The sequence below is a fragment of the Oncorhynchus mykiss genome, chromosome 6 (genome assembly GCF_013265735.2).
Source record: "Oncorhynchus mykiss isolate Arlee chromosome 6, USDA_OmykA_1.1, whole genome shotgun sequence".
NCBI classification, from domain to species: Eukaryota; Metazoa; Chordata; class Actinopteri; order Salmoniformes; family Salmonidae; genus Oncorhynchus; species Oncorhynchus mykiss.
The window spans coordinates 100,946,696-100,966,745 of record NC_048570.1 but is presented as its reverse complement, the minus strand read 5'-3'; the positions used below and the strand labels follow the sequence as shown (position 1 = coordinate 100,966,745).

The 20,050-nt window shown below is 51.1% G+C and overlaps 1 protein-coding gene across 1 annotated transcript in view; it reads left to right on the top strand.

Annotated features, from left to right (window-relative positions):
• The window catches only part of LOC110510552 (Golgi apparatus protein 1-like), an 88,314-nt gene that overhangs the window by 4,182 nt on the left and 64,082 nt on the right, over positions 1-20,050 (top strand). The window contains exons 2-3 of the mRNA XM_036981736.1: positions 3,949-3,978; positions 18,950-19,036. Of these exons, the coding sequence (XP_036837631.1) occupies positions 3,949-3,978; positions 18,950-19,036 (117 nt within the window). The remainder of the gene's footprint in view (positions 1-3,948; positions 3,979-18,949; positions 19,037-20,050) is intronic.

Sequence of the window (20,050 nt, the reverse complement as noted above, 5' to 3'; positions counted from 1 at the left end):
CTGGGTGAAGTTCTGTCTAACACACTGACATGTACAGCTCTCTGGGTGAGGTTCTGTCTGTCTAAACACACTGACATGTACAGCTCTCTGGGTGAGGTTCTGTCTGTCTAACACACTGACATGTACAGCTCTCTGGGTGAGGTTCTGTCTAACACACTGACATGTACAGCTCTCTGGGTGAGGTTCTGTCTAACACACTGACATGTACAGCTCTCTGGGTGAGGTTCTGTCTGTCTAACACACTGACATGTACAGCTCTCTGGGTGAGGTTCTGTCTAACCACACTGACATATACAGCTCTCTGGGTGAGGTTCTGTCTAATACACTGACATGTACAGCTCTCTGGGTGAGGTTATGTCTAACACACTGACATGTACAGCTCTCTGGGTGAGGTTCTGTCTGTCTAACCACACTGACATGTACAGCTCTCTGGGTGAGGTTCTGTCTGTCTAAACACACTGACATGTACAGCTCTCTGGGTGAGGTTCTGTCTGTCTAAACACACTGACATGTACAGCTCTCTGGGTGAGGTTCTGTCTAACACACTGACATGTACAGCTCTATGGGTGAGGTTCTGTCTAACCACACTGACATGTACAGCTCTCTGGGTGAAGTTCTGTCTAATCACACTGACATGTACAGCTCTCTGGGTGAGGTTCTGTCTAACACACTGACATGTACAGCTCTCTGGGTGAGGTTCTGTCTAACCACACTGACATGTACAGCTCTCTGGGTGAAGTTCTGTCTGTCTAAACACACTGACATGTACAGCTCTCTGGGTGAGGTTCTGTCTGTCTAACACACTGACATGTACAGCTCTCTGGGTGAGGTTCTGTCTGTCTAACACACTGACATGTACAGCTCTCTGGGTGAGGTTCTGTCTAACCACACTGACATGTACAGCTCTCTAGGTGAGGTTCTGTCTGTCTAAACACACTGACATGTACAGCTCTCTGGGTGAGGTTCTGTCTGTCTAACACACTGACATGTACAGCTCTCTGGGTGAGGTTCTGTCTAACCACACTGACATGTACAGCTCTCTGGGTGAGGTTCTGTCTGTCTAACACACTGACATGTACAGCTCTCTGGGTGAGGTTCTGTCTAACCACACTGACATGTACAGCTCTCTGGGTAAGGTTCTGTCTGTCTAACACACTGACATGTACAGCTCTCTGGGTGAGGTTCTGTCTGTCTAACACACTGACATGTACAGCTCTCTGGGTGAGGTTCTGTCTAACCACACTGACATGTACAGCTCTCTGGGTGAGGTTCTGTCTAACACACGGACATGTACAGCTCTCTGGGTGAGGTTCTGTCTAACACACGGACATGTACAGCTCTCTGGGTGAGGTTCTGTCTGTCTAACACACTGACATGTACAGCTCTCTGGGTGAGGTTCTGTCTAACACACGGACATGTACAGCTCTCTGGGTGAGGTTCTGTCTAACCACACTGACATGTACAGCTCTCTAGGTGAGGTTCTGTCTGTCTAAACACACTGACATGTACAGCTCTCTGGGTGAGGTTCTGTCTTCATGTCTCCAGTGGGGGATAAAGTCCCTTCCATCTGTAATGTATTACAGGTTATGGACAGGTGACAGTCAGGTTATGGACAGGACACGGTCAGGTTATGGACAGGACACGGTCAGGTTATGGACAGGACACGGTCAGGTTATGGACAGGACACGGTCAGGTTATGGACAGGACACGGTCAGGTTATGGACAGGACACGGTCAGGTTATGGACAGGACACGGTCAGGTTATGGACAGGTGACGGTCAGGTTATGGACAGGTGACGGTCAGGTTATGGACAGGTGACGTTCAGGTTATGGACAGGTGACGTTCAGGTTATGGACAGGTGACGTTCAGGTTATGGACAGGTGACGTTCAGGTTATGGACAGGTGACGGTCAGGTTATGGACAGGTGACGGTCAGGTTATGGACAGGTGACGGTCAGGTTATGGACAGGTGACGTTCAGGTTATGGACAGGTGACGTTCAGGTTATGGACAGGTGACGGTCAGGTTATGGACAGGTGACGGTCAGGTTATGGACAGGTGACGGTCAGGAGGCTCAAAAAAATAAAGGGAACACTTAAACAACACAATGTAACTCCAAGTCAATCACACTTCTGTGAAATCAAACTGTCCACTTAGGAAGCAACACTGATTGACAATAAATTCCACATGCTGTTGTGCAAATGGAATAGACAGCAATTAGCAAGACACCCGCAATAAAGGAGTGGTTCTGCACGTGGGGACCACAGACCACTTCTCAGTTCCTATGCTTCCTGGCTGATGTTTTGGTCACTTTTGAATGCTGGCGGGGCTTTCACTCTAGTGGTAGCATGAGACGGAGTCTCCAACCCACACAAGTGGCTCAGGTAGTGCAGCTCATCCAGGATGGCACATCAATGCGAGCTGTGGCAAGAAGGTTAGCTGTGTCTGTCAGCGTAGTTTCCAGAGCATGGAGGCGCTACCAGGAGACAGGCCAGTACATCAGGAGACGTGGAGGAGGCCGTAGGAGGGCAACAACCCAGCAGCAGGACCGCTACCTCCGCCTTTGTGCAAGGAGGAGCAGGAGGAGCACTGCCAGAGCCCTGCAAAATGACCTCCAGCAGGCCACAAATGTGTCTGCTCAAACGGTCAGAAACAGACTCCATGAGGGTGGTATGAGGGCCCGACGTCCACAGGTGGGGGTTGTACTTACAGCCCAACACCGTGCAGGATGTTTGGCATTTGCCAGAGAACACCAAGATTGGCAAATTCGCCACCTTCGCCCTGTGCTCTTCACAGATGAAAACAGGTTCACACTGAGCACGTGACAGACATGACAGAGTCTGGAGACGCCGTGGAGAACGTTCTGCTGCCTGCTACATCCTCCAGCATGACCGGTTTGGCGGTGGGTCAGTCATGGTGTGGGGTGGCATTTGTTTGGGGGGCCGCACAGCCCTCCATGTGCTCGCCAGAGGTAGCCTGACTGCCATTAGGCACCGAGATGAGATCCTCAGATCCCTTGTAAGACCATATGCTGGTGCGGTTATCCCTGGGTTCCTCCTAATGTAAGACAATGCTAGACCTCATGTGGCTGGAGTGTGTCAGCAGTTCCTGCAAGAGGAATGCATTGATGCTATGGACTGGCCCGCCCGTTCCCCAGACCTGAATCCTATTGACCACATCTGGGAAATCATGTCTCGCTCCATCCACCAACAGACTGTCCAGGAGTTGGCGGATGCTTTAGTCCAGGTCTGGTAGGAGATCCCTCAGGAGACCATCCGCCACCTCATCAGGAGCATGCCCAGGCGTTGTAGGGAGGCCATACAGGCACGTGGAGGCCACACACACTACTGAGCCTCATTTTGACTTGTTTTAAGGACATTACATCAAAGTTGGATCAGCCTGTAGTGTGGTTTTCCACTTTAATTTTGAGTGTGACTCCAAATCCAGACCTCCATGGGTTGATAAATTTGATTTCCATTGATAATTTGTGTGTGATTTTGTTGTCAGCACATTCAACTATGTTGAAAAAATAAAAAAGTATTTAATAAGAATGTTTCATTCATTCAGATCTAGGATGTGTTATTTTAGTGTTCCCTTTATTTTTTTGGGCAGTGTGTGTATATATATATATATATACTGACTAACTAATGGTTCCTCTGTAGGACAGACGCCAGCCCTAACTAATGGTTCCTCTGGTTCCTCTGTAGGACAGACGCCAGCCCTAACTAATGGTTCCTCAGGGCTCCTGTCTATCCTACAGAGGAACCAAACTAATGGAGGTTCTCATATATTTATAACCGCCAGTTCAGTAACACTAAGAGGCCTTCAATAAAAACCTGTCTGGGTGGAGGTGTGTGTGTGTGTGTGTGTGTGTGCTCTCATCTTCTGTAAAGACTGAGTAAAAAGCGTCTTGATCATGGAGTCTAATACCTGTGTTTCTCTCTTTCCAGGAAACCGAGATTGCTGTCGACTGCAACCATGTAAGTGCTCCTCACGCTCTCTCTCCTCGCCCCCTCTCTCTCTCCTCGCCCCCTCTCTCTCTCCTCGCCCCCTCTCTCTCTCTCTCTCTCTCTCTCCTTCCTCGCCCCCCTCTCTCTCTCCTCGCCCCCCCTCTCTCTCCTCGCCCCCTCTCTCTCTCTCTCGCTCTCTCTCCTTCCTCGCCCCCCTCTCTCTCTCCTCGCCCCCTCTCTCTCTCCTCGCCCCCCCTCTCTCTCTCTCTCTCTCTCTCTCCTCGCCCCCCCTCTCTCTCTCCTCGCCCCCCCTCTCTCCTCGCCCCCTCTCTCTCTCTCTCTCTCTCTCTCTCTCCTTCCTCGCCCCCTCTCTCTCTCTCTCCTCGCCCCCTCTCTCTCCTCGCCCCCTCTCTCTCTCTCTCTCTCTCTCTCTCCTTCCTCGCCCCCCTCTCTCTCTCTCCTCGCCCCCCCCTCTCTCTCTCTCTCTCTCTCTCTCCTTCCTCGCCCCCCCTCTCTCTCTCCTCGCCCCCCCTCTCTCTCCTCGCCCCCTCTCTCTCTCTCTCTCTCTCTCTCTCCTTCCTCGCCCCCCTCTCTCTCTCCTCGCCCCCTCTCTCTCTCCTCGCCCCCTCTCTCTCTCCTCGCCCCCTCTCTCTCTCTCTCTCTCTCCTTCCTCGCCCCCCTCTCTCTCTCCTCGCCCCCTCTCTCTCTCCTCGCCCCCTCTCTCTCTCCTCGCCCCCCCTCTCTCTCTCTCTCTCTCTCTCCTTCCTCGCCCCCCTCTCTCTCTCCTCGCCCCCTCTCTCTCTCCTCGCCCCCTCTCTCTCTCTCTCTCTCTCTCTCTCTCCTTCCTCGCCCCCCCTCTCTCTCTCCTCGCCCCCTCTCTCTCTCCTCGCCCCCTCTCTCTCTCTCTCTCTCTCTCTCCTTCCTCGCCCCCCTCTCTCTCTCCTCGCCCCCTCTCTCTCTCCTCGCCCCCTCTCTCTCTCCTCGCCCCCTCTCTCTCTCTCTCTCTCCTTCCTCACCCCCCTCTCTCTCTCTGTCTCTCTCTCTCTCTCTCTCTCCTTCCTCACCCCCCTCTCTCTCTCTGTCTCTCTCTCTCTCTCTCTCTCTCCTTCCTCGCCCCCCCTCTCTCTCTCTCTCTCTCTCTCTCCTCGCCCCCCCTCTCTCTCTCCTCGCCCCCCCTCTCTCCTCGCCCCCTCTCTCTCTCTCTCTCTCTCTCTCTCCTTCCTCGCCCCCTCTCTCTCTCTCTCCTCGCCCCCTCTCTCTCCTCGCCCCCTCTCTCTCTCTCTCTCTCTCTCTCTCCTTCCTCGCCCCCCTCTCTCTCTCTCCTCGCCCCCCCCTCTCTCTCTCTCTCTCTCTCTCTCCTTCCTCGCCCCCCCTCTCTCTCTCCTCGCCCCCCCTCTCTCTCCTCGCCCCCTCTCTCTCTCTCTCTCTCTCTCTCTCCTTCCTCGCCCCCCTCTCTCTCTCCTCGCCCCCTCTCTCTCTCCTCGCCCCCTCTCTCTCTCCTCGCCCCCTCTCTCTCTCTCTCTCTCTCCTTCCTCGCCCCCCTCTCTCTCTCCTCGCCCCCTCTCTCTCTCCTCGCCCCCTCTCTCTCTCCTCGCCCCCCCTCTCTCTCTCTCTCTCTCTCCTTCCTCGCCCCCCTCTCTCTCTCCTCGCCCCCTCTCTCTCTCCTCGCCCCCTCTCTCTCTCTCTCTCTCTCTCTCTCTCCTTCCTCGCCCCCCCTCTCTCTCTCCTCGCCCCCTCTCTCTCTCCTCGCCCCTCTCTCTCTCTCTCTCTCTCTCTCCTTCCTCGCCCCCCTCTCTCTCTCCTCGCCCCCTCTCTCTCTCCTCGCCCCCTCTCTCTCTCCTCGCCCCCTCTCTCTCTCTCTCTCTCCTTCCTCACCCCCCTCTCTCTCTCTGTCTCTCTCTCTCTCTCTCTCTCCTTCCTCACCCCCCTCTCTCTCTCTGTCTCTCTCTCTCTCTCTCTCTCTCCTTCCTCGCCCCCCCTCTCTCTCTCTCTCTCTCTCTCTCTCTCTCTCTCTCTCTCTCTCTCTCTCTCCTTCCTCGCCCCCCCTCTCTCTCCTTCCTCGCCCCCCCTCTCTCTCCTTCCTCGCCCCCCCTCTCTCTCTCCTCGCCCTCTCTCTCTCTCCTCGCCCCCCCTCTCTCTCTCTCCTCGCCCCCCCTCTCTCTCTCTCCTCGCCCTCTCTCTCTCTCCTCGCCCCCTCTCTCTCTCCTCGCCCCCTCTCTCTCTCCTCGCCCTCTCTCTCTCTCCTCGCCCCCCCTCTCTCTCTCTCCTCGCCCCCCCTCTCTCTCTCCTCGCCCTCTCTCTCTCTCCTCGCCCCCTCTCTCTCTCCTCGCCCCCTCTCTCCTTCCTCGCCCCCCCTCTCTCTCCTTCCTCGCCCCCCCTCTCTCTCTCCTCGCCCTCTCTCTCTCTCCTCGCCCCCCCCCTCTCTCTCTCCTCGCCCTCTCTCTCTCTCCTCGCCCCCCCTCTCTCTCTCTCCTCGCCCCCCTCTCTCTCTCTCCTCGCCCCCTCTCTCTCTCTCTCCTCGCCCCCTCTCTCTCTCCTCGCCCCCTCTCTCTCTCCTCGCCCCCTCTCTCTCTCCTCGCCCCCTCTCTCTCTCCTCGCCCCCTCTCTCTCTCCTCGCCCCCTCTATCTCTCCTCGCCCCCTCTATCTCTCCTCGCCCCCTCTCCCCTCATCTTGACACAGTTTCCCCATCGACGCTTTTGAAGCTCTGCCAAGTCACACGTACAGGATGAGCGATGACAGCTTCTTCACATGGCAGGAGAAGACCTCCCCTCCGGAGGTGACAGCATCTTCACATGGCAGGAGAAGACCTCACCTCCGGAGGTGACAGCATCTTCACATGGCAGGAGAAGACCTCCCCTCCGGAGGTGACTGCATCTTCACATGGCAGGAGAAGACCTCACCTCCGGAGGTGACAGCATCTTCACATGGCAGGAGAAGACCTCACCTCCGGAGGTGACAGCATCTTCACATGGCAGGAGAAGACCTCCCCTCCGGAGGTGACAGCATCTTCACATGGCAGGAGAAGACCTCCCCTCCGGAGGTGACAGCATCTTCACATGGCAGGAGAAGTACACCACTTGAGGTGTAGTTCAGTCAATGTGGAGCCTCACTAACATGCAGAGATCGTATGATTTGTAAAGAGGCAAAGCTCTTCCTAGTTGTGGCTGCTAGATGTTAATAGGATCACTCCAGTTCGTTGTGGCTGCTAGATGTTAATAGGATCACTACAGTTCGTTGTGGCTGCTAATAGGATCACTCCAGTTCGTTGTGGCTGCTAGATGTTAATAGGATCACTCCAGTTCGTTGTGGCTGCTAGATGTTAATAGGATCACTACAGTTCGTTGTGGCTGCTAGATGTTAATAGGATCACTACAGTTCGTTGTGGCTGCTAGATGTTAATAGGATCACTACAGTTCGTTGTGGTTGCTAGATGTTAATAGGATCACTCCAGTTCGTTGTGGCTGCTAGACGTTAATAGGATCACTCCAGTTCGTTGTGGCTGCTAGATGTTAATAGGATCACTCCAGTTCATTGTGGCTGCAAGATGTTAATAGGATCACTCCAGTTCATTGTGGCTGCTAGATGTTAATAGGATCACTACAGTTCGTTGTGGCTGCTAATAGGATCACTACAGTTCGTTGTGGCTGCTAGATGTTAATAGGATCACTCCAGTTCGTTGTGGCTGCTAGATGTTAATAGGATCACTACAGTTCGTTGTGGCTGCTAATAGGATCACTCCAGTTCGTTGTGGCTGCTAGATGTTAATAGGATCACTCCAGTTCGTTGTGGCTGCTAGATGTTAATAGGATCACTACAGTTCGTTGTGCCTGCTAGATGTTAATAGGATCACTCCAGTTCGTTGTGGCTGCTAGATGTTAATAGGATCACTACAGTTCGTTGTGGCTGCTAATAGGATCACTCCAGTTCGTTGTGGCTGCTAGATGTTAATAGGATCACTCCAGTTCGTTGTGGCTGCTAGATGTTAATAGGATCACTACAGTTCGTTGTGGCTGCTAATAGGATCACTCCAGTTCGTTGTGGCTGCTAGATGTTAATAGGATCACTACAGTTCGTTGTGGTTGCTAGATGTTAATAGGATCACTACAGTTCGTTGTGGCTGCTAGATGTTAATAGGATCACTACAGTTCGTTGTGGTTGCTAATAGGATCACTACAGTTTGTTGTGGTTGCTAGATGTTAATAGGATCACTACAGTTCGTTGTGGCTGCTAGATGTTAATAGGATCACTACAGTTCGTTGTGGCTGCTAATAGGATCACTCCAGTTCGTTGTGGCTGCTAGATGTTAATAGGATCACTACAGTTCGTTGTGGTTGCTAGATGTTAATAGGATCACTCCAGTTCGTTGTGGCTGCTAGATGTTAATAGGATCACTACAGTTCGTTGTGGCTGCTAATAGGATCACTACAGTTCGTTGTGGCTGCTAGACGTTAATAGGATCACTACAGTTCGTTGTGGTTGCTAGATGTTAATAGGATCACTACAGTTTGTTGTGGCTGCTAATAGGATCACTACAGTTCGTTGTGGTTGCTAGATGTTAATAGGATCACTACAGTTCGTTGTGGTTGCTAATAGGATCACTACAGTTCGTTGTGGCTGCTAGATGTTAATAGGATCACTCCAGTTCGTTGTGGCTGCTAGACGTTAATAGGATCACTACAGTTCGTTGTGGCTGCTAGATGTTAATAGGATCACTACAGTTCGTTGTGGCTGCTAGATGTTAATAGGATCACTACAGTTCGTTGTGGTTGCTAGATGTTAATAGGATCACTACAGTTCATTGTGGCTGCTAGACGTTAATAGGATCACTCCAGTTCGTTGTGGTTGCTAGATGTTAATAGGATCACTACAGTTCGTTGTGGCTGCTAGACGTTAATAGGATCACTCCAGTTCGTTGTGGTTGCTAGATGTTAATAGGATCACTACAGTTCGTTGTGGTTGCTAGATGTTAATAGGATCACTACAGTTCATTGTGGCTGCTAGATGTTAATAGGATCACTACAGTTCGTTGTGGTTGCTAGATGTTAATAGGATCACTACAGTTCGTTGTGGCTGCTAGATGTTAATAGGATCACTACAGTTTGTTGTGGCTGCTAATAGGATCACTACAGTTCGTTGTGGCTGCTAGATGTTAATAGGATCACTCCAGTTCGTTGTGGCTGCTAGATGTTAATAGGATCACTACAGTTCGTTGTGGCTGCTAATAGGATCACTACAGTTCGTTGTGGCTGCTAGATGTTAATAGGATCACTCCAGTTCGTTGTGGCTGCTAGACGTTAATAGGATCACTCCAGTTCGTTGTGGCTGCTAGATGTTAATAGGATCACTCCAGTTCGTTGTGGTTGCTAGATGTTAATAGGATCACTCCAGTTCGTTGTGGCTGCTAGACGTTAATAGGATCACTCCAGTTCGTTGTGGTTGCTAGATGTTAATAGGATCACTACAGTTCGTTGTGGCTGCTAGATGTTAATAGGATCACTACAGTTCGTTGTGGCTGCTAGATGTTAATAGGATCACTACAGTTCGTTGTGGCTGCTAATAGGATCACTACAGTTCGTTGTGGCTGCTAATAGGATCACTACAGTTCGTTGTGGCTGCTAGATGTTAATAGGATCACTACAGTTCGTTGTGGCTGCTAATAGGATCACTACAGTTCGTTGTGGCTGCTAGATGTTAATAGGATCACTACAGTTCGTTGTGGCTGCTAGATGTTAATAGGATCACTCCAGTTCGTTGTGGCTGCTAGATGTTAATAGGATCACTACAGTTCGTTGTGGCTGCTAATAGGATCACTACAGTTCGTTGTGGCTGCTAATAGGATCACTCCAGTTCGTTGTGGAGGCTAGACGTTAATAGGATCACTACAGTTCGTTGTGGCTGCTAGATGTCAATAGGATCACTACAGTTCGTTGTGGCTGCTAATAGGATCACTACAGTTCGTTGTGGCTGCTAATAGGATCACTACAGTTCGTTGTGGCTGCTAGATGTTAATAGGATCACTACAGTTCGTTGTGGCTGCTAATAGGATCACTACAGTTCGTTGTGGCTGCTAATAGGATCACTACAGTTCGTTGTGGCTGCTAATAGGATCACTCCAGTTCGTTGTGGAGGCTAGACGTTAATAGGATCACTACAGTTCATTGTGGCTGCTAGATGTTAATAGGATCACTACAGTTCGTTGTGGCTGCTAGATGTTAATAGGATCACTACAGTTCGTTGTGGTTGCTAGATGTTAATAGGATCACTACAGTTCGTTGTGGCTGCTAGATGTTAATAGGATCACTACAGTTCGTTGTGGCTGCTAGATGTTAATAGGATCACTACAGTTTGTTGTGGCTGCTAATAGGATCACTACAGTTCGTTGTGGCTGCTAGATGTTAATAGGATCACTACAGTTCGTTGTGGCTGCTAATAGGATCACTACAGTTTGTTGTGGTTGCTAGATGTTAATAGGATCACTACAGTTCGTTGTGGCTGCTAGATGTTAATAGGATCACTACAGTTTGTTGTGGCTGCTAATAGGATCACTACAGTTCGTTGTGGCTGCTAGATGTTAATAGGATCACTCCAGTTCGTTGTGGCTGTTAATAGGATCACTACAGTTCGTTGTGGCTGCTAGATGTTAATAGGATCACTACAGTTCGTTGTGGCTGCTAGATGTTAATAAGATCACTACAGTTTGTTGTGGATGTTAATAGGATCACTCCAGTTCGTTGTGGCTGCTAGATGTTAATAGGATCACTCCAGTTCGTTGTGGCTGCTAGATGTTAATAGGATCACTACAGTTCGTTGTGGCTGCTAGATGTTAATAGGATCACTACAGTTCGTTGTGGCTGCTAGATGTTAATAGGATCACTCCAGTTCGTTGTGGCTGCTAGATGTTAATAGGATCACTCCAGTTCGTTGTGGCTGCTAGACGTTAATAGGATCACTCCAGTTCGTTGTGGCTGCTAGATGTTAATAGGATCACTCCAGTTCGTTGTGGCTGCTAGATGTTAATAGGATCACTACAGTTTGTTGTGGCTGCTAGATGTTAATAGGATCACTACAGTTCGTTGTGGCTGCTAATAGGATCACTACAGTTCGTTGTGGTTGCTAGATGTTAATAGGATCACTACAGTTCGTTGTGGCTGCTAATAGGATCACTACAGTTCGTTGTGGTTGCTAGATGTTAATAGGATCACTCCAGTTCGTTGTGGCTGCTAATAGGATCACTCCAGTTCGTTGTGGCTGCTAGATGTTAATAGGATCACTACAGTTCGTTGTGGTTGCTAGATGTTAATAGGATCACTACAGTTCGTTGTGGCTGCTAGATGTTAATAGGATCACTACAGTTCATTTGTGGCTGCTAATAGGATCACTACAGTTCGTTGTGGCTGCTAGACGTTAATAGGATCACTCCAGTTCGTTGTGGCTGCTAGATGTTAATAGGATCACTACAGTTCGTTGTGGCTGCTAGATGTTAATAGGATCACTACAGTTCGTTGTGGCTGCTAGATGTTAATAGGATCACTACAGTTTGTTGTGGCTGCTAGACGTTAATAGGATCACTACAGTTCGTTGTGGCTGCTAGATGTTAATAGGATCACTACAGTTCGTTGTGGCTGCTAATAGGATCACTCCAGTTCGTTGTGGCTGCTAGATGTTAATAGGATCACTACAGTTCGTTGTGGCTGCTTGATGTTAATAGGATCACTACAGTTCGTTGTGGCTGCTAATAGGATCACTACAGTTCGTTGTGGCTGCTAGACGTTAATAGGATCACTACAGTTCGTTGTGGCTGCTAGACGTTAATAGGATCACTCCAGTTCGTTGTGGCTGCTAGATGTTAATAGGATCACTACAGTTCGTTGTGGCTGCTAGACGTTAATAGGATCACTCCAGTTCGTTGTGGCTGCTAGATGTTAATAGGATCACTACAGTTCGTTGTGTCTGCTAGATGTTAATAGGATCACTCCAGTTCGTTGTGGCTGCTAATAGGATCACTACAGTTCGTTGTGGCTGCTAGATGTTAATAGGATCACTCCAGTTCGTTGTGGCTGCTAGACGTTAATAGGATCACTCCAGTTCGTTGTGGTCGTTCAGGAAGTATTCAGACCCCTTGACTTTCTCCACATTTTGTTACGTTAGACTTATTCTAAAATGGATTAAATAGTCCCCCCCCCCCATCAATCTACACACAATACCCCATAATGACAAAGAAAAATACAGATTTTTAGAAGTTTGTACAAATGTATAGAAAGTAAAGTATTCAGATCCTTTACTCTGTACTTTGTTGAAGCACCGTTAGCTGTCTTTTAACCCTTCTCGACTCAGTTTGTTTTTTATTTTTAATACAGATGCAAACGTTTCTAAAAACCTGTTGTCACTTTATTATTGTGTGTAGATTGATGAGCAACACGTTTTATTGAATCCATTTTAGACTGTAACATAACAGAAGGGGTGTTTGGGTCTGGAGATACAGGGGTGGTTTGGGTCTGGAGATACGGGGGTGTTTTGGGTCTGGAGATACGGGGGTGGTTTGGGTCTGGAGATACGGGGGTGTTTTGGGTCTGGAGATACAGGGGTGGTTTGGGTCTGGAGATACAGGGGTGTTTTGGGTCTGGAGATACGGGGGTGTTTTGGGTCTGGAGATACGGGGGTGTTTTGGGTCTGCCGTGGAGATACGGGGGTGTTTTGGGTCTGCCGTGGAGATACGGGGGTGTTTTGGGTCTGGAGATACGGGGGTGTTTTGGGTCTGCCGTGGAGATACGGGGGTGTTTTGTGTCTGCCGTGGAGATACAGGGGTGTTTGGGTCTGCCGTGGAAATACGGGGGTGTTTTGGGTCTGGAGATACGGGGGTGTTTTGGGTCTGCTGTGGAGATACGGGGGTGTTTTGGGTCTGCCGTGGAGATACGGGGGTGTTTTGGGTCTGCCGTGGAGATACGGGGGTGTTTTGGGTCTGGAGATACGGGGGTGTTTTGGGTCTGGAGATACGGGGGTGTTTTGGGTCTGGAGATACGGGGGTGTTTGGGTCTGCCGTGGAGATACAGGGGTGTTTGGGTCTGCCGTGGAGATACGGGGGTGTTTTGGGTCTGCCGTGGAGATACGGGGGTGTTTTGTGTCTGCCGTGGAGATACAGGGGTGTTTGGGTCTGCCGTGGAAATACGGGGGTGTTTTGGGTCTGGAGATACGGGGGTGTTTTGGGTCTGCCGTGGAGATACGGGGGTGTTTTGGGTCTGCCGTGGAGATACGGGGGTGTTTGGGTCTGCCGTGGAGATACGTGGGTGTTTTGGGTCTGCCGTGGAGATACGGGGGTGTTTGGGTCTGCCGTGGAGATACGGGGGTGTTTTGGGTCTGGAGATACGGGGGTGTTTTGGGTCTGGAGATACGGGGGTGTTTTGGGTCTGCCGTGGAGATACGGGGGTGTTTTGTGTCTGCCGTGGAGATACGGGGGTGTTTTGGGTCTGCCGTGGAGATACGGGGGTGTTTTGGGTCTGCCGTGGAGATACGGGGGTGTTTTGGGTCTGCCGTGGAGATACGGGGGTGTTTTGGGTCTGGAGATACGGGGGTGTTTTGGGTCTGGAGATACGGGGGTGTTTTGGGTCTGCCGTGGAGATACGGGGGTGTTTTGTGTCTGCCGTGGAGATACAGGGGTGTTTGGGTCTGCCGTGGAAATACGGGGGTGTTTTGGGTCTGGAGATACGGGGGTGTTTTGGGTCTGCCGTGGAGATACGGGGGTGTTTTGGGTCTGCCGTGGAGATACGGGGGTGTTTGGGTCTGCCGTGGAGATACGTGGGTGTTTTGGGTCTGCCGTGGAGATACGGGGGTGTTTTGGGTCTGGAGATACGGGGGTGTTTTAGGTCTGCCGTGGAGATACGGGGGTGTTTTGGGTCTGCCGTGGAGATACGGGGGTGTTTTGGGTCTGCCGTGGAGATACGGGGGTGTTTGGGTCTGCCGTGGAGATACGTGGGTGTTTTGGGTCTGGAGATACGGGGGTGTTTTAGGTCTGCCGTGGAGATACGTGGGTGTTTTGGGTCTGCCGTGGAGATACGTGGGTGTTTTGGGTCTGGAGATACGGGGGTGTTTTGTGTCTGCCGTGGAGATACGTGGGTGTTTTGGGTCTGCCGTGGAGATACGGGGGTGTTTTGGGTCTGGAGATACGGGGGTGTTTTAGGTCTGCCGTGGAGATACGGGGGGGTGTTTTAGGTCTGCCGTGGAGATACGGGGGTGTTTTGGGTCTGCCGTGGAGATACGGGGGTGTTTGGGTCTGCCGTGGAGATACAGCCTTCATGTTCTCCCAGAGGGCCTCATGGATAGAGGGCCTCATGGATAGAGGGCCTCATGGATTAGCTCTCTGCCTGCCTGGTAGGGATAGTGACTCTTTCACCCCCCCCCCCCCCCAAACCTCTAAGTTTATCTAAGTGGCTGCATTAATAAGGTGACTGGGCATCATATTGTGTTAGCTTTCGGCACCTGCCACCCCTCCCCTGTCACCTTGTTAGATGCCCTAGCTCCTATTGACATATCTGATCTGAGATCTGTTATGGAACATGGTCACCTGCCACCCCTCCCATGTCACCTTGTTAGATGCCCTAGCTCCTGTTGACATGTCTGATCTGAGATCTGTTATGGAACATAGTCAGGAACTTCTCCTCCAACCCAGGTTAGACTGGCAGAACTGAGATCTGTTATGGTACCTCTCCTCTCCAACCCAGGTTAGACTGGCAGAGCTGAGATCTGTTATGGTACCTCTCCTCTCCTCCAACCCAGGTTAGACTGGCAGAACTGAGATCTGTTATGGTACCTCTCCTCTCCAACCCAGGTTAGACTGGCAGAGCTGAGATCTGTTATGGTACCTCTCCTCTCCTCCAACCCAGGTTAGACTGGCAGAGCTGAGATCTGTTATGGTACCTCTCCTCTCCTCCAACCCAGGTTAGACTGGCAGAGCTGAGATCTGTTATGAATCCTCTCCTCCAACCCAGGTTAGACTGGCAGAACTTAGGTCTGTCATGGTACCTCTCCTCTCCTCCAACCCAGGTTAGACTGGCAGAACTGAGGTCTGTTATGGTACCTCTCCTCTCCTCCAAGCCAGGTTAGACTGGCAGAACTGAGGTCTGTTATGGTACCTCTCCTCTCCTCCAACCCAGGTTAGACTGGCAGAGCTGAGATCTGTTATGGTACCTCTCCTCTCCTCCAACCCAGGTTAGACTGGCAGAGCTGAGATCTGTTATGAATCCTCTCCTCCAACCCAGGTTAGACTGGCAGAGCTGAGATCTGTTATGAATCCTCTCCTCTCCTCCAACCCAGGTTAGACTGGCAGAACTGAGGTCTGTTATGGTACCTCTCCTCTCCTCCAACCCAGGTTAGACTGGCAGAGCTGAGGTCTGTTATGGTACCTCTCCTCTCCCCCAACCAAGGTTAGACTGGCAGAGCTGAGATCTGTTATGGAACCTCTCCTCCAACCCAGGTTAGACTGGCAGAACTGAGATCTGTTATGAATCCTCTCCTCCAACCCAGGTTAGACTGGCAGAGCTGAGATCTGTTATGAATCCTCTCCTCCAACCCAGGTTAGACTGGCAGAACTGAGATCTGTTATGAATCCTCTCCTCCAACCCAGGTTAGACTGGCAGAACTGAGATCTGTTATGAATCCTCTCCTCCAACCCAGATTAGACTGGCAGAGCTGAGATCTGTTATGGTACCTCTCCTCTCCTCCAACCCAGGTTAGACTGGCAGAACTGAGATCTGTTATGAATCCTCTCCTCTCCTCTAACCCAGGTTAGACTGGCAGAGCTGAGATCTGTTATGGAACCTCTCCTCCAACCCAGGTTAGACTGGCAGAACTGAGATCTGTTATGAATCCTCTCCTCCAACCCAGATTAGACTGGCAGAACTGAGGTCTGTTATGGTACCTCTCCTCTCCTCCAACCCAGGTTAGACTGGCAGAACTGAGGTCTGTTATGGTACCTCTCCTCTCCAACCCAGGTTAGACTGGCAGAGCTGAGATCTGTTATGAATCCTCTCCTCTCCCCCAACCCAGGTTAGACTGGCAGAGCTGAGATCTGTTATGGAACCTCTCCTCCAACCCAGGTTAGACTGGCAGAGCTGAGATCTGTTATGGTACCTCTCCTCTCCTCCAACCCAGGTTAGACTGGCAGAACTGAGGTCTGTTATGGTACCTCTCCTCTCCTCCAACCCAGGTTAGACTGGCAGAACTGAGGTCTGTTATGTATCCTCTCCTCTCCTCTAACCCAGGTTAGACTGGCAGAGCTGAGATCTGTTATGGTACCTCTCCTCTCCTCCAACCCAGGTTAGACTGGCAGAACTGAGATCTGTTATGGAACCTCTCCTCCAACCCAGGTTAGACTGGCAGAGCTGAGATCTGTTATGGTACCTCTCCTCTCCTCCAACCCAGGTTAGACTGGCAGAACTGAGGTCTGTTATGGTACCTCTCCTCTCCTCCAACCCAGGTTAGACTGGCAGAACTGAGGTCTGTTATGGTACCTCTCCTCTCCTCCAACCCAGGTTAGACTGGCAGAACTGAGGTCTGTTATGTATCCTCTCCTCTCCTCCAACCCAGGTTAGACTGGCAGAACTGAGGTCTGTTATGTTACCTCTCCTCTCCTCCAACCCAGGTTAGACTGGCAAAACTGAGATCTGTTATGGATCCTCTCCTCCAACCCAGGTTAGACTGTCAGAGCTGAGATCTGTTATGGTACCTCTCCTCTCCTCCAACCCAGGTTAGACTGGCAGAACTGGGGTCTGTTATGGTACCCCTCCTCTCCTCCAACCCAGGTTAGACTGGCAGAACTGATATCTGTTATGAATCTTCTCCTCCAACCCAGGTTAGACTGGCAGAACTGAGATCTGTTATGGTACCTCTCCTCTCTTCCAACCCAGGTTAGACTGGCAGAACTGAGGTCTGTTATGGTACCTCTCCTCTCCTCCAACCCAGGTTAGACTGGCAGAACTGAGGTCTGTTATGGTACCTCTCCTCTCCTCCAACCCAGGTTAGACTGGCAGAACTGAGGTCTGTTATGTATCCTCTCCTCTCCTCTAACCCAGGTTAGACTGGCAGAACTGAGGTCTGTTATGTTACCTCTCCTCCAACCCAGGTTAGACTGACAGAACTGAGGTCTGTTATGGTACCTCTCCTCCAACCCAGGTTAGACTGACAGAACTGAGGTCTGTTATGTTACCTCTCCTCCAACCCAGGTTAGACTGGCAGAGCTGAGATCTGTTATGGAACCTCTCCTCCAACCCAGGTTAGACTGGCAGAACTGAGATCTGTTATGAATCCTCTCCTCCAACCCAGATTAGACTGGCAGAACTGAGGTCTGTTATGGTACCTCTCCTCTCCTCCAACCCAGGTTAGACTGGCAGAACTGAGGTCTGTTATGGTACCTCTCCTCTCCAACCCAGGTTAGACTGGCAGAGCTGAGATCTGTTATGAATCCTCTCCTCTCCCCCAACCCAGGTTAGACTGGCAGAGCTGAGATCTGTTATGGAACCTCTCCTCCAACCCAGGTTAGACTGGCAGAGCTGAGATCTGTTATGGTACCTCTCCTCTCCTCCAACCCAGGTTAGACTGGCAGAACTGAGGTCTGTTATGGTACCTCTCCTCTCCTCCAACCCAGGTTAGACTGGCAGAACTGAGGTCTGTTATGTATCCTCTCCTCTCCTCTAACCCAGGTTAGACTGGCAGAGCTGAGATCTGTTATGGTACCTCTCCTCTCCTCCAACCCAGGTTAGACTGGCAGAACTGAGATCTGTTATGGAACCTCTCCTCCAACCCAGGTTAGACTGGCAGAGCTGAGATCTGTTATGGTACCTCTCCTCTCCTCCAACCCAGGTTAGACTGGCAGAACTGAGGTCTGTTATGGTACCTCTCCTCTCCTCCAACCCAGGTTAGACTGGCAGAACTGAGGTCTGTTATGGTACCTCTCCTCTCCTCCAACCCAGGTTAGACTGGCAGAACTGAGGTCTGTTATGTATCCTCTCCTCTCCTCCAACCCAGGTTAGACTGGCAGAACTGAGGTCTGTTATGTTACCTCTCCTCTCCTCCAACCCAGGTTAGACTGGCAAAACTGAGATCTGTTATGGATCCTCTCCTCCAACCCAGGTTAGACTGTCAGAGCTGAGATCTGTTATGGTACCTCTCCTCTCCTCCAACCCAGGTTAGACTGGCAGAACTGGGGTCTGTTATGGTACCCCTCCTCTCCTCCAACCCAGGTTAGACTGGCAGAACTGATATCTGTTATGAATCTTCTCCTCCAACCCAGGTTAGACTGGCAGAACTGAGATCTGTTATGGTACCTCTCCTCTCTTCCAACCCAGGTTAGACTGGCAGAACTGAGGTCTGTTATGGTACCTCTCCTCTCCTCCAACCCAGGTTAGACTGGCAGAACTGAGGTCTGTTATGGTACCTCTCCTCTCCTCCAACCCAGGTTAGACTGGCAGAACTGAGGTCTGTTATGTATCCTCTCCTCTCCTCTAACCCAGGTTAGACTGGCAGAACTGAGGTCTGTTATGTTACCTCTCCTCCAACCCAGGTTAGACTGACAGAACTGAGGTCTGTTATGGTACCTCTCCTCCAACCCAGGTTAGACTGACAGAACTGAGGTCTGTTATGTTACCTCTCCTCCAACCCAGGTTAGACTGGCAGAGCTGAGATCTGTTATGGTACCTCTCCTCTCCTCCAACCCAGGTTAGACTGGCAGAACTGAGGTCTGTTATGGAACCAAGTCAGGAATTTTTCCCCTACCAGCATTTTTCCCCTTTTCCCCTACCAACAGGTTCTGTTCTGGTATCATATCTGTCTCTTCTCTCTCCCTCCCTTCTGTCTCTCTGTCTCGCTGTCTGTCTCTGTCTGTGTCTGTCTGTCTGTGTCTCATGGTCTCTCTCTGTCTCTGTGTGTGTGTCTCATGGTCTGTGTCTGTCTGTGTGTCTCATGGTCTCTCTGTCTGTCTGTGTGTCTCATGGTTTCTCTCCTTCCCTCCAGTTGCTATGGAACTACAAGCTGAACCTGACAATGGATCCCAAGTTTGAGTCTGTGGCCATGGAGATCTGCAAGAGTACTATCACTGAGGTTAGTCTCACACACACACACACACACACACACACACACACACACACACAGCAACATGTCTTTATGGCTGCAGAGCTGTACCATGAGCCAGATAATGTCAGTCTGTTGTTGCTGTGACATTGACTGGGTCCTAAATGGCACCTTGTCCCCTATAGGGCACTACCTGTCCCCTATAGGGCACTACCTGTCCCCTATAGGGCACTACCTGTCCCCTATAGGGCACTACCTGTCCCCTATAGGGCACTACATGTCCCCTATAGGGCACTACCTGTCCCCTATAGGGCACTACCTGTCCCCTATAGGGCACTACCTGTCCCCTATAGGGCACTACCTGTCCCCCGTAGGGACTGTGGGCACCACTTGTCCCCCGTAGGGCCGTAGGGACACAGGCTCTGCATCCCCAGTGGCCCTAGTAAGGAGACAGTGGGTGTTCCCTCACAATGAGTCTGTATGGACCGTCTGAATCCCATCTAGCCAGGTCATCCCATCTAGCCAGGCCATCCCATCTAGCCAGGCCATCCCATCTAGCCAGGCCATCCCATCTAGCCAGGCCATCCCATCTAGCCAGGCCATCCCATCTTGCCAGGTCATCCCATCTAGCCAGGCCATCCCATCTAGCCACGTCATCCCATGTAGCCAGGTCATCCCATGTAGCCAGGTCATCCCATGTAGCCAGGTCATCCCATGTAGCCAGGTCATCCCATGTAGCCAGGTCATCCCATGTAGCCAGGTCATCCCATGTAGCCAGGTCATCCCATGTAGCCAGGTCATCCCATGTAGCCAGGTCATCCCATCTAGCCAGGTCATCCCATCTAGCCAGGCCATCCAATCTAGCCAGGCCATCCCATCTAGCCAGGCCATCACATATAGCCAGGCCATCCCATCTAGCCAGGCCATCCCATCTAGCCAGGTCATCTAGCCACGTCATCCCATCTAGCCACGTCATCCCATCTAGCCACGTCATCCCATCTAGCCACGTCATCCCATCTAGCCACGTCATCCCATCTAGCCACG